We start from the raw sequence: 12,462 nt of genomic DNA, 5'->3' as shown, positions 1-12,462 counted from the left end.
GATCCAAGAGAGAGAAGCAATGCCAGACATTGGGGGGACAATCTTGCTATGGTCAAGAAGAATGCTAGAAAATGATGAGAATCATCTGGTAGTGCATGTTCCTTTTGTTCTTAGTGTTAAGTGGTTGCTATTGCTATGGCATTTTTCAATTTTGATATGTTTGATTTCCAGCTTCTCGCTTGCAAAGACGAGTTCATTAAAAGAGCCTGAGGAAGCAAGTCGGTAGGCAATGCATCCTCATCTTCCTCCAATTCAAAAGAGACCAGAAAGGATTCCGGGCTGGCCCACTATGTTGGATATTTCAATCATAAAAAGGTAACAAGTCATATGTACACATGTACATATACACAACTGAGAGACAAATATCTATATACATATTATTTGGCAATGTTTCCTTGCAAGCATCTTTTTCTTTTCTTGTTTCTTGACAAATCATAATATTTCACAAGGATTTCTCTCCAGACAATGTGGTGCAGCTACCTCTTTTTGCACTGAAGGTAGTTTTGAGGTATTTGGGTGGCCATCCTATGGCAACCAATGCCGAGAAGGTGATATTGGTAGTAGCAAAGAAATTTGCTTTGCAAGTTTTTGGTATAGGATATGGATGCCAGGCGCTTCGAATGCCATATTATTTGTCATATGTGGGTCAAGCTATTGTAGCGGGGATGACACAAGTTGAGGATCTACATCCATATGGGAAGAGAAGATTCATGAGGGAAAAGAAAACAAGGCTATGCAGAGGTGCACTGCCGCAACTTGATGAAGGCCCCTCCACAGTGATGTTGATGTCGGAGGTGGAAGATGAGAATGATCAAGAGCACTCCCCAAAGAGGATGAAGTTGTCATCAAGTCCACCTTCTCCCATGCTATGACTCTTAATTTGACGCTATAGCTATAATATGTATCGGTTTCCAAGATGTGCTACTGAATATGTATGGTCGAATGATATAATGTGAAAACACATTATTCTTTGATTGTTAAAGACTTTTGGACAGTGTATTGTGTTGTATCTTCTTTGATATCTTGTGGATTTAAGAAAATGTCTACATTACATTATCTTTGTATTCCTCAGAGGCAAGCACTGTTAGACACAAGAACCAATTCTTAACAAAAGGGTTGTGTGTTATAAAAGACCCATCCCTTAAGAAGGGTTGTGTGTTACAAGATACAGCTTGTTGTGTCAATTACATCATGTCGATTACACCATCTTTGCACTCAAAAATACACTAAAACAATAATGCAACTAATTGTAGAGAGGAAATTGATAGGAATGATCCATAAATTATCAAAGGCTTTGTGTGTTACAAAAGATCCATTTCATAACAAAAGGTGTGTTACAAAAGATCCCTTAACAGAAGGGTTGTGTGTTACAAGGTACATCTTGCAAGAGAAGCTCATGTTACAAGGTTGCATGTTACAAGAGTGGCTCAAGTTGATAGTACTAAGCTTTGGCCTAAACTCTACCTTGAAGGTCCTTGCACATAATCCGTGATTCCCTTCTTTTCAATACACACTTTCTATTGTGTACGAAGTAGAAGTCTTATGGTAGCATATTGGGTGCCTCATCGTTGATGTCTTTGCAAAGCTCGACCAAAGCACATTCCTCTCTTATGCTTATAATGGTCAATGGAGATAAGGCCTCATCTACCACCTCAATGTCTATAACATGGTTAGCTTGCAAGCTTGCAGCCTCCTGGTTCATTGGCACAAGCACTCCATTGAGATAGTGCTTCCGACAATACCAGAATGATAGTATAAAAGTCTGGGTTGTGATCATGTACTTTCCCCCACAACTGTGTCAAGGACAATGCGACAGTGTACATGTCCCACATGTTTCATGAACCATTGGCTCCGCAGTATCTTTGCCAGTAATTTGTTGTCCATTCACGTGCAAATTAGCATTGTCTGGTAATGTTAACATCAAACTCCCATAACAATTCCATAAAAATGTTGACAAGCAAAGATAGCATGATCTTCACTAATTTCATTGGAATGGTAGCCCGTAAAGATTGTTGCACATCTCTGTATATCTTGCTTCGTGTGCACTCTACTCCAAAGCAATCAGGAACTAGCCATGCTAATCTGTTCTTGTCTGCATCTAAAGGGAGTGCTTAGAGGTAACCTTTTGTGTGAGACTGGTCTTGAAGTTGGTAAAAATGATCATAAAAGAATAGGCCTTCATTTTCAAGGCTCCCCCCAATCCTTCCCTCATACTATAACTATCCAAAATGTCCATGAAGCACATGGATGACTCCTACAATGCACTCAATGGGATGCCACTCCTCATAGGATGAAGGATAAATGTCTGAAACAATGACACACGATATTCTCACACAGAATACAATAAACGTTTGAAGCAATAACAATAACGATACATAAAAACCAAGAGGGTAAGCCAAAGCCTGTGAGGTGGAAGCCTTGTCTCATATCCAGGTGCCATTACAATCGGATGGTGCATGTAGGCGTGTTGCACAAGCACCTCCTTCACAATTGTTTTGCCATGTGTAATTTTAAAGTCCACCGCACATCCCTTCCATGCCCATTTATAAACACTTCCCTCATGCTTGCGCTTTCCTCATCGTGGCTGCATGAGCACCCAATATCCCTTAGAGATGAGAACTTCTATCCATGTATTCCCATCAAGGGTAATGGGAACCAAGATAGAGAAGATAAAAGTTGAAAGTCTACGAGGCAAGGAAGTATCATTGTTTGCGACCACTACAGAATATCAAGAACTTAGATTATGAGGGTGGGAAGCCATTAGAGATTGACAACAAAGAAAGAATATAGAGAACTCTAGGAGGAAAAGGTTTTGGTAGCTAGGAGAAGGCGGGGATTTTTTGAAAAACCTCCCTCCCAAAACCTCCCCAAACCTACCTCCAGAATCTTTCCAAGTCTTCTTCTTGTCCATAGATAGTAACATTTAGAGGGTATTCTCCTTGAACAAAAAATGTTTTAGGGTATTTTTCTCTATTTTGTGAGTAATTTTTTAGAAAATCCGACGTAATGTTGACCTCCATCCTATTGGACGTGCTACTTCTCTCTCCTCTTATTTTTCCTCCTTTTGACCACTAAAATTCTCTAATATGCTATCTTTATCTTGAGGTAGGAAATCATTCTTTTGACAAAACAATGAGCATATATCAAAATAATTTGACTAAGGCCAAAATGATCGCCTTTGCATGTTCGACAAGGAATGATATGCTTTGCAACATAATCCTCATAAGATTCAAATTGCCTAAGAGAGTAGAACCACAAGTAGAAAATTGCCTAGGAGAGTCTAAGGTAGAACCACAAGTAGATACTAGATATTAACTAATTAATTAACTAATTACTACCAATATAAAAACTAGTAACTACTCATAGATACATGGAAAACAAATTAGCCTGATCAATTTAATCATTGGATGATTGAATTATTTATCTTGACACTAAAATAATTACTAAATTTTAATCTTTAGTAATATTTAAACATTAATTTAATAAGATAGATAATGCTTAAAAAAAGAATTAGAAAGCTACCACTTCGCAAAACTTGCACATATAATGGAGAAAACGTTTTTGGGAATTGGTAAAAGTCTATTCCAACCATTGTCAAAGAGAAGGCTATTAGAGAGCAAGGAGATGCTATTAATGTAATTCGCAACCACCAAAGGCCAGTCCTACAATAAGTAATGGCAGTTTGAAGCCCTCCAAGTGCACGTGACAGCAACCTAAGGTTCTTTTGATGCAACTGCCAATATACAGGAGGGGACATCCATACTCCCTTTTAGAAATTCATCCTGAGAGCAAATAGATAAGATTCACTCAACTCAAGTAGTCATACAAACATGGTCTTTGTGGCAAAAGCAAATTCCCCCTCTCCCGATTGTCAACCTGGAAAAGACAGCTTAAGCAAGCCTAGAAGGTGACAAAGTCTAACAAGTTCAATATCCTCTTGTGGAGAGTGACTATTAATAAGCTCCCTACCAGAGGGCAGCTGTATAAGAGGCCAACTTAAACAACTCTATCTCCATTGAAACAGCTCTATTTGTAGATCAGGAGGGGAAGGATGAGTCTACCTTGATGCTGCTTAACACTGAGAGCTGTGACTCTTAAGCACACTAGAAACCACTCTGCTGCAGGAAGACGCCGCACTCCTGATGATATCCCTGGCCTTAGATACCAACTGCTTGCCTTTTTGAGAAAGATATCAACTAGCCATTGGATTTACAAGTCGTTTTGCAAAAAGCTGTAGGCTTGTGTTTTGGCCTAGGGCCTTGATGCATTATCATATGCTGTATATCCTTTTACTTTACGGAAACATATCCATTCACATCGAAATATATACACGCACGTTATTTTTTATAAAAACGTCTGACATTTTAAGCAATATCAGTTCAATGTAGCAGTTACAAAGCCAAAATTCACAGATTTATAATTCAACAACAAAGTTACAAATTTGAATCTTCCATGAATGAGACTGAGTGTGATGCTATGACCTCATTCAGTTATCCAACTGAATCCATGATGCAATTGACCTCTTTCACACAAATTTCCACAGGTAAGGGTAACTAATAAAAGTCAGTAATATCATCACCCTCTCTCAGGCATTCAGTATGACATGGCCTCTTTGAAATTATACTATCATACAATGACCTCTGTCACATCAATTTCCACAGGTAAAGGACAACTCATAATGTTGCCCACTCCAAGCTGCCCTCTTTCATTGTCTCCACATCCTAGTGCAATCCCTTTGTTGGTTATGAACATAGTGTGGTATAAACCAGTACTAACTTGGGCTATGTGATAGCTGCTCAATGCTTCCACAACAGTTGGCCTGAAAATCTTGTCTGAATTTCCCTTGCCTGAAACACCTAAGCTCCCAAAACTCATCCACCCAAAAGCATATACGTCACCAGTATCACTGAGCACAAAAGTCTTCCTCTTCTTTGCACACACCTGCATGCCCTCGCTCATTAGACTTATGCAATAAGTACAAAACCTGCATGTAAATTATGTAAGTACAAACCTGAATTGCACGAACATGCTTGATATGCTCTACTAGTTCTGGAATAGATCTGTCCATCTCATCCCCTTGTCCAAGTGCTCCACAATAGCCTTTCCCCCATGTGTAAACCTGGCAAAAGCCGATGCAGAATTTTTAGTTATCAGCATTGTTAGGCACAAGTTGGACAACATAGAATACTGGTGTGGAAAATCAATCTTCCTACTTTATCAGTAGTGAAATCCTGGTAAGTAATAAAATCCTGGAAGGCTTTTAATAAATTAAAAAGAGATCAGATAGCAATTTGAGGAGAAAGACCATACTTCTAGGCTCTTACATGTCCAAATCCTTTTCAAATGACATGGTTATGAAGTCCCCCCTGACTAGCCATTCAGTTTGGGTTGGTGCATAACAGTACAGGCACCTATAACTGCTAGTGAAGGAAGAGTGGTGGATGAAGCACAATCACTTCAAAATAATTGTAGAGAAATTTTCAGAAAATGAGTATGGCTGACCCATAAAGTTTCAGTATCAGCATTACAACTGTGGTCTCTGCTAATAGACTTCACAGTCACTGTTGATATGAAACCCCATCGAAAGCTATACTTGGTTAAATTGTGACCATCTCAACACTCATAAACTAGGTGAATCGCCTCAGCACAACAAACATCTTTGAGAGTCTACTATCAGATATGAACAAGCTTGCTTGTGCTTATTGTTCCATGCAGCTGCATTGACCACAAAAAGGTAACAATGAAATTAAAAAGAAGATTGCAATGCAAGAAGAGACCTGGCCATTGGCGTCCACTGCCACAGAATGCTCATCTCCAGCTGCAACATGAAGTATGTAGCATTCCCGATTTTGAAATTCCCTGATGAGGCGTGGCTGGAACTCAGCAGAAACTTCGCCATGGCCAAGAGATAAATTCGAACCATAACCCCAGGAATACACTGCACCATCTTGGGTTACAGCAAGGCTGTGATTGTTACCAGCAGATACTTCAACAAACAATGGTAAGTCACTGGGGCTACTGATTTTTGTAGGTATGTGTCTCTCTACTACATCCCCATGCCCTAATTGGCCAAAGAGATTTACTCCACACGTGTAGACATGCCCCGAGCTTGTGAGCACAACAGTGAATTTGAATCCAGTTGCAGCCTACAGGCAGTTGCACAGCATTGATGAGCCATCAAAAACATTCCTTCTATTATTAAATTCATGAAATTCAGAACAGAAAAGTGGCATATTCAGAAAAGCTCTCATAGGAAGTGGCTCTACTATGGACAAATAACTAGGAGACTACATTCAAAAAGATCTCTGATGTATTGATTGTCCCCAGATTGCAGACAACACATTCATAAAGCTAATAAAAGCCAAAGTGTACACAAAGGTCATATTATTCAACCTGCTTGCAAGGTATTCCTGTCAATGCTTCAACGAGCACAGGTTTGGTAAGGGTCTGTTCATTTTCTCCTGTGCCACAACAGCCAGAAGAGTTGTCTCCAAATGTGAACAGCTGTGAGAGACAATACATTGATTTGATACTATGTGGCCTCTGGATAAAATTGCATTGGAAGAGGTATTACTGCAATATAAGGTTACCTCCCCACTCTTTGTAACGAAAGCTGTGTGCAAATGAGAACTTGCAACTTGAGCAATCGACACACCTAGTGGCAAATGCATAGGCAGGAACCTTCTCTGTACGCCAGAACCATCTGACTGATGCTCTGACAAGACAGGGTGATTGTGGCCACAGAAATATAGCTTGTTGCCTCCAAAACAGAGTAAGGTATGATATTTTCCAGCGGCAACTTGAATCTGTTAAAAGTAACCAAAAAAAGAGAGTCATTGGATGGAGAAAGTGATCTTCATTTTATGCTGTAATGCATCTATGCGAATTAGCTTCAAAGAGAACGAGCATGAGAGTTAAGAAGGACAACAGGAATACATGCACACATATCCACTACATTAGTACAGAATCTATATGCACACACGTTCACACAGATAGTTTAGTACATTCTGTATAACCCCCAAGTGTGATTGCATTGTCCATAGAACACTTTTTGGAGAGCTGATACAAAAACCTTCAACTTGCCAATGGGGTTGTAGCCCAAGTGATCTGAGTGTACGGGTGTGTACATTTGGTGCCTGAGTCCAAACCTTGGATGCATCCTTGCGGCATCTTTCAAAGTTCAAGTCTTCTCCAAAATATTAAACCTTCAACCCAAATATTGGCAGGTTTGAATGACATTTCAGCAAGACATAAGTGAGTATGGACTTGGTCTTATCAGTTCTAAAACCTTCTCTTTAAAATGTCAAGGTGTTTCTTTTTTCAGTTCTGCTACTTTGCTTGACCCTAAACCTCAGCTTTCCGTGATCACTGTGTGATTGTACTACATGGATGATCAGTTTCGCAGACCTTACCTAGCTAGGTGTGTGGTCCCTCCCTCGTAGAAGCTTGTGATGTTGTCATAATTTCGCAGTGTGGGAATTATACCGGGAATTTGTTTAAAACTTCTTGCGATAATAGCCCAAAGAAAAAGAAAGAAAAAAAAGCATGAGTGGCATCCTACCTTCCCATTTGGAGTTTGAACAGAGCCATGAGCCTGCTCTGTTGATTGCAAGAATCTCAGCAGAAGCTTCCAGCTACCAAGGCATCGCCAGAGGAGTCGCGCCTGTTGTCGGGCGGGCATAGCTGAGAAAATGGGATGCGCGCGGCACAGGTCAAGGGCTGCGATCTCTGGTACGGACTTGAATCGCAGGGGCAGGAAGCCATGGGGCGCCCTGAAGGCATAGCAGCAAGCCTCCACATGTGCCAAATCCGCTGCCAGAAGGTTGCTCCTCCTCAGGATCTTGTGCAGCAGGTGGGGGGGGAGTTCTTGGAACGGGGATGAAGAAGAAGGGCAGCTGCTGTCTTCGTCCATCATACACAGACTCTCTCTCTCTCTCTCTCTCTCTCTCTCTCTCTCTCTCTGTGTTTGACGCAGGTTAATTGAATTCAGTCTTTAGATCGAATCCTTCGATTGGATGAACCACAGATCCCGTCTACATAACCAATCTCTCTCTCTCTCTCTCTCTCTCTCTCTCTCTCTCTCTATCCATCCTGAACGTGCCATACAATGGCAAATGCTGCATGCATCAGTCAACCTAAACGTGCTACTCAAGGCGCCTTCATTTTTCCAATGCCCTTCTCGAGCGTAGCCATGTGGGAATGCCTTTCTTAACATTGAAAAAATTATTACATAACAAAATTCTTAAAACTCACTAAACTAAATGAACAATCCATGTTTTAAGGCTTCAAATATATCATAATTGGAAGCAAAGAGGAGATTCTTTGTTATATCGCAAGATAAGTTTCATAGACCATCATCAAAAACGAGAAGATAGAAAGCTCTTTCTTATAGTTGTCATCACATTGGGATTGCAATGCTCTTTCAAGCCATCCCACACAAGATACATGGCATCCCAATCCACTAAACGAGAATTTCTCTCAACATTATAAGATAGAAACCTCAACATATTCAATGTCTCTAAACACGAGCGGTTTCTCTAAAGAGACTTAATTCTATTCATTTGAGACAGTCCCCTCTGACAATCCACTATACTTGCAGCAATCACTAGACATGCACACTAAAATTTCTTCATTTCTCTATATAATTGCTCCCAATGCTCATCAACTCCACATATTGTCCATGCCTCATGCATACTCATGCCTAGACAAGTTCCTTTCAATCTAATCAAGAAATCCTCATACTGCAAATTACGTGCATTCATATCAACTAAGCCCCCAAATTTCTCTAAAAGAATAGGCATCCATGTCCTTCCCATAGCAAACATTGCCTTGTGCTCTATAGGGTAGGCTTTTGGACTAAATACTTTTACTGCTTCAAAGATTTTTACATATTTGAATTGCAAATACAAGGATAATATAATATTGCCAACAAATTGTCTACCCATAGATATACAACTCTCCCAAGAGTTTAGATTGGTAGTTGCATCCTTATCTCCAAGAGCTCGAGTCTAAAGAACATGGACTTCTTGTCCATGTGTATCACATACATATCAAAGATATCCATCGTTAGCTTTCTCAACAAAGAGTGTAAATTGTTATGCACTAATACCATAATATATCTCCAAGAAACCTTGTCCCCCTTGTCACCACAAGTTCAGTTCCAATGGAAGTTACACCAACATTCTTTATTTGTGGTGCACAGATCGGATGCTGTATGCTCGCATAGTGAGCGCCTTAAGGTCTCCAAGAACAAAAGAACTCTACTTTTTGCACAAAACTCAAGGTAGAAAGCATGCACAACATGAACAAGAGACCAATTGGGTGCAATCTCCCCCCATGCCTTATGTGAGCGCTCCACAAAGCATGTATTTTATGTATTAATCATCTTCAAGCTCAAATAATAGCCCAAATTACAAAATAGCACGCTTTTGGCTTTTGAGTTTGCTTTAGCACAAAATAGAAATAAAGCTAATGGGCGGGCGCCCAAAGAGTCAGGCATACCCAATACAATGTTCAAATACAAATATCATAATCGTGCGCCCATGCGCATACAAAATAATAAATAAATATCCAACGCCTTAATAAATAGGCGTGACAAAATATAGGCGCCATGCCTAAGGTATGTGCCCATCAAAATATAAGTGATAACTCGAATACACGCTATCCTCCAATGCTTTCCTCCGCTAATGCTACTATCTCTACACATCAACTGAAGGATTCACAATCGTTAGTAAAATAATATAATTAAACCGACAAAAGTGAATACCTAGCAGTCTTCAGCTACATAAATAAATCAACTCGTTAGAAATCAATCCTAACCTTAATTTATCACGAGTGCGCACTCTAAACTCATAAATATTTATTAAGTTAATATGTATTTTGCGGAATCACCCACTATAGAATCGCCCATGTACACACTAAATTAATGAAACGCCCGAAAAGGATAGGCATCCCCATCAACTTCTCGCACAAAGAATCCACTTTGTGTATGAGCCCCGATAATAAAATTTTATGGAATCCACCGTAAAACCTCACGGAATCCACCATGGCACGGAATCCACCGTGTAATATGCCTCCTGGCATCATACCCCTGGGGTGGGATAGCAATTGTCCTCAATTGCTATTAGCTCAATGTGGAGCTAACAGAGTGGGGAAAGCATTTAGATCTCTAGCGTGCATCCATTGGGCCTCTTCAACAGGATGGTTTTTAAACTTGACCAAATATCTAGAATATCTACGGCCAGTTCTAGTGATCATAAAGTCAGTATCTATGATAGCTTCAGGCTCAAATATCTCAGTCTCTTCATCTAGCAAAGGTGGGTTTTCATAAACAGGGTGTACAGGTAATTGGCCTCTAAAGGGTCGTAATAAACTAATGTGAAAGGTGTTGTGAATTTTCTAGTGTGCTGGTAATTCTAACTTGAATGCATTGTCGTTGATTTTGTGAATGATCTTAAATGGTCCATAGAATCTAGGTGCTAATTTCAAAACTGGGTGTTTATCTACACTTTGTAATCTACGTTTTTCTATTCTCAACCAAACATAATCATCAACTTTGAAATTCATGGCCTGTCTTTTCTTATTGGCTTGTTTTGTATATGATTGCTGGGCTTTGGCAATCATGTTTTTAACCTCATCAAAAATAGTAGCGTGCATGTTTTCAATATCATCAGCACTCTGAATTCTATTTGATAAAGATGTAACAAGTGTAGACAATCTATAACCATAAATCACTTCAAACGGTGCTTTCTTTGTAGCTGTGTGTGGTGTATTGTTATATGCAAACTGTAGTAAATGCAAATGTGTGTCCCATGTCTGTGGTTTAGAAATAGTATAAGCACGTAAAAGATCTAAAATAGTACTGTTAGTGGCTTCTGTTTGTCCATTAGTTTCAGGATGAAATGCAGATGAGAAATCAATCTTTGTTCCTAGGTTAGCAAACAAAGTAATCCAAAAATTATTACAAAATCTAGAATCACGGTCAGAAATAATAACTTTTGATAATCCATGATTAGTGAAAACAGTTTTCAAAAGCAATTGTGATGCCTGAGATGCTGTTAAAGTTTTCTTACATGGAATGAAATATGCTTGTTTACTAAACCTGTCTATAATAGTCCAAATCATATGATGGTTAGCTTTAGTATTAGGTAAACTAGTAATAAAATCCATAGAAATATGTTCCCATGGTCTTGATGGAATAGATAAAGGCATAAGTAATCCATACTGTTTACCATGATGTCTCTTAACTCTTTGACAAATCAAACATTCAGAAACAAAGTTAGATACATCAGTGTCCATATGTGGCCAATAAAAATCTTCAGTCAATGTACGTAAAGTAGATATGATACCTCTATGACCTTGATATGGAGGACAATGAATCTCATTCAAAACAAAGGATCTAAATGGGACTGTAACACATAATCTCTTTTCATAAAACATGAATCCATCATTATAAGACAGTGAATCAATAGGAATCCACTTATTTTCAACTAATTTATTCCAATCAACTTGAAAAGTAATGTCCTGATGATAAGTATCTTTCATAGGAATTAGAGAATCAAATGATATAACAGAGATATTATGAATGGTCGGTCTTCTACTTAATGCATCGGCCACTACATTTTCTTTACCTGGTTGATATTGGATAAGGGGATGAAAACTCTGAATAAAAGCTGCCCATTTGATATGTCGGTCAGATATTTGGGATTGACTAAGGAGATGTCTAGTACTTTGTTGATCAGTCTTAATCATAAACTCAAAACCCATTAAGTAATGTTTCCATTGTCTTAAAGCTTGTACAACAGCTAACAATTCTTTATCATATGTGGAATATTGAAGTTCGGATGGTTTGAGTTTACAGCTAGAATAGGCTATGGGATGATTATCTTGCATAAGTACAGCTCCTATTCCAGATCCGCTAGTATCTGTGACTACAAAAAAGAATGGTCTATTAAAATCAGGTAGTTGTAATACAGGAGCATGGGTTAATGCATGTTTCAATAAATCAAAAGATTTCTGTTGATTATCAGACCAATGATAAGCACAATACCTTTCTTTAAAAGTTTAGTCAAAGGTAAAGCAAGTAATGAAAAATTTCGCACAAACTTCCTGTAAAAACTAGCAAGACCTAGAAAAGAATGTAACTTATGTACATTTTTTGGTATAGGCCAGTTCAATATTGCTTCTATCTTCTTAGGGTCAACCTTAATACCTTCTGATGACACAATATGACCTAGATATTCAATTTCTGTTTGAAAGAACTCACTCTTTTCCGAATTAGCATACAATTGATTATCTTTCAACAACTTGAAAACCAGAGACAGATGTTCATAATGCTCTTTCTCATTTTTACTGAATACCAAGATATCATCAAAGAATACTATAACACAATGCTGATATTTCAAAAATATGTGATTTATCATTCTACTAAATGTAGCAGGTGCGTTAGTCAATCCAAAAGGC

At 38.8% G+C, this 12,462-nt stretch overlaps 1 protein-coding gene across 1 annotated transcript; it reads right to left on the bottom strand.

The window, feature by feature from the left end:
• Positions 1–4,368: 4,368 nt before the first annotated feature.
• Positions 4,369–8,180, bottom strand: LOC148021073 (Regulator of chromosome condensation (RCC1) family protein). Its single transcript, XM_087698925.1, has 6 exons — positions 7,562–8,180; positions 6,591–6,806; positions 6,394–6,504; positions 5,778–6,146; positions 5,012–5,119; positions 4,369–4,941 (listed from the first exon to the last, which is right to left on the bottom strand). Exons 1-6 carry the CDS (start codon positions 7,913–7,915, stop codon positions 4,627–4,629), a joined length of 1,473 nt encoding a protein of 490 aa, XP_087555051.1. The 5' UTR covers positions 7,916–8,180; the 3' UTR covers positions 4,369–4,626.
• Positions 8,181–12,462: the final 4,282 nt, after the last annotated feature.

The sequence above is a fragment of the Lygodium microphyllum genome, chromosome 18 (genome assembly GCF_053477565.2).
Source record: "Lygodium microphyllum isolate KBCC chromosome 18, Lygodium_microphyllum_v1.1.10, whole genome shotgun sequence".
Lineage (NCBI taxonomy): Eukaryota > Viridiplantae > Streptophyta > Polypodiopsida > Schizaeales > Lygodiaceae > Lygodium > Lygodium microphyllum.
This window is presented reverse-complemented; position numbering and strand designations above follow the sequence as displayed.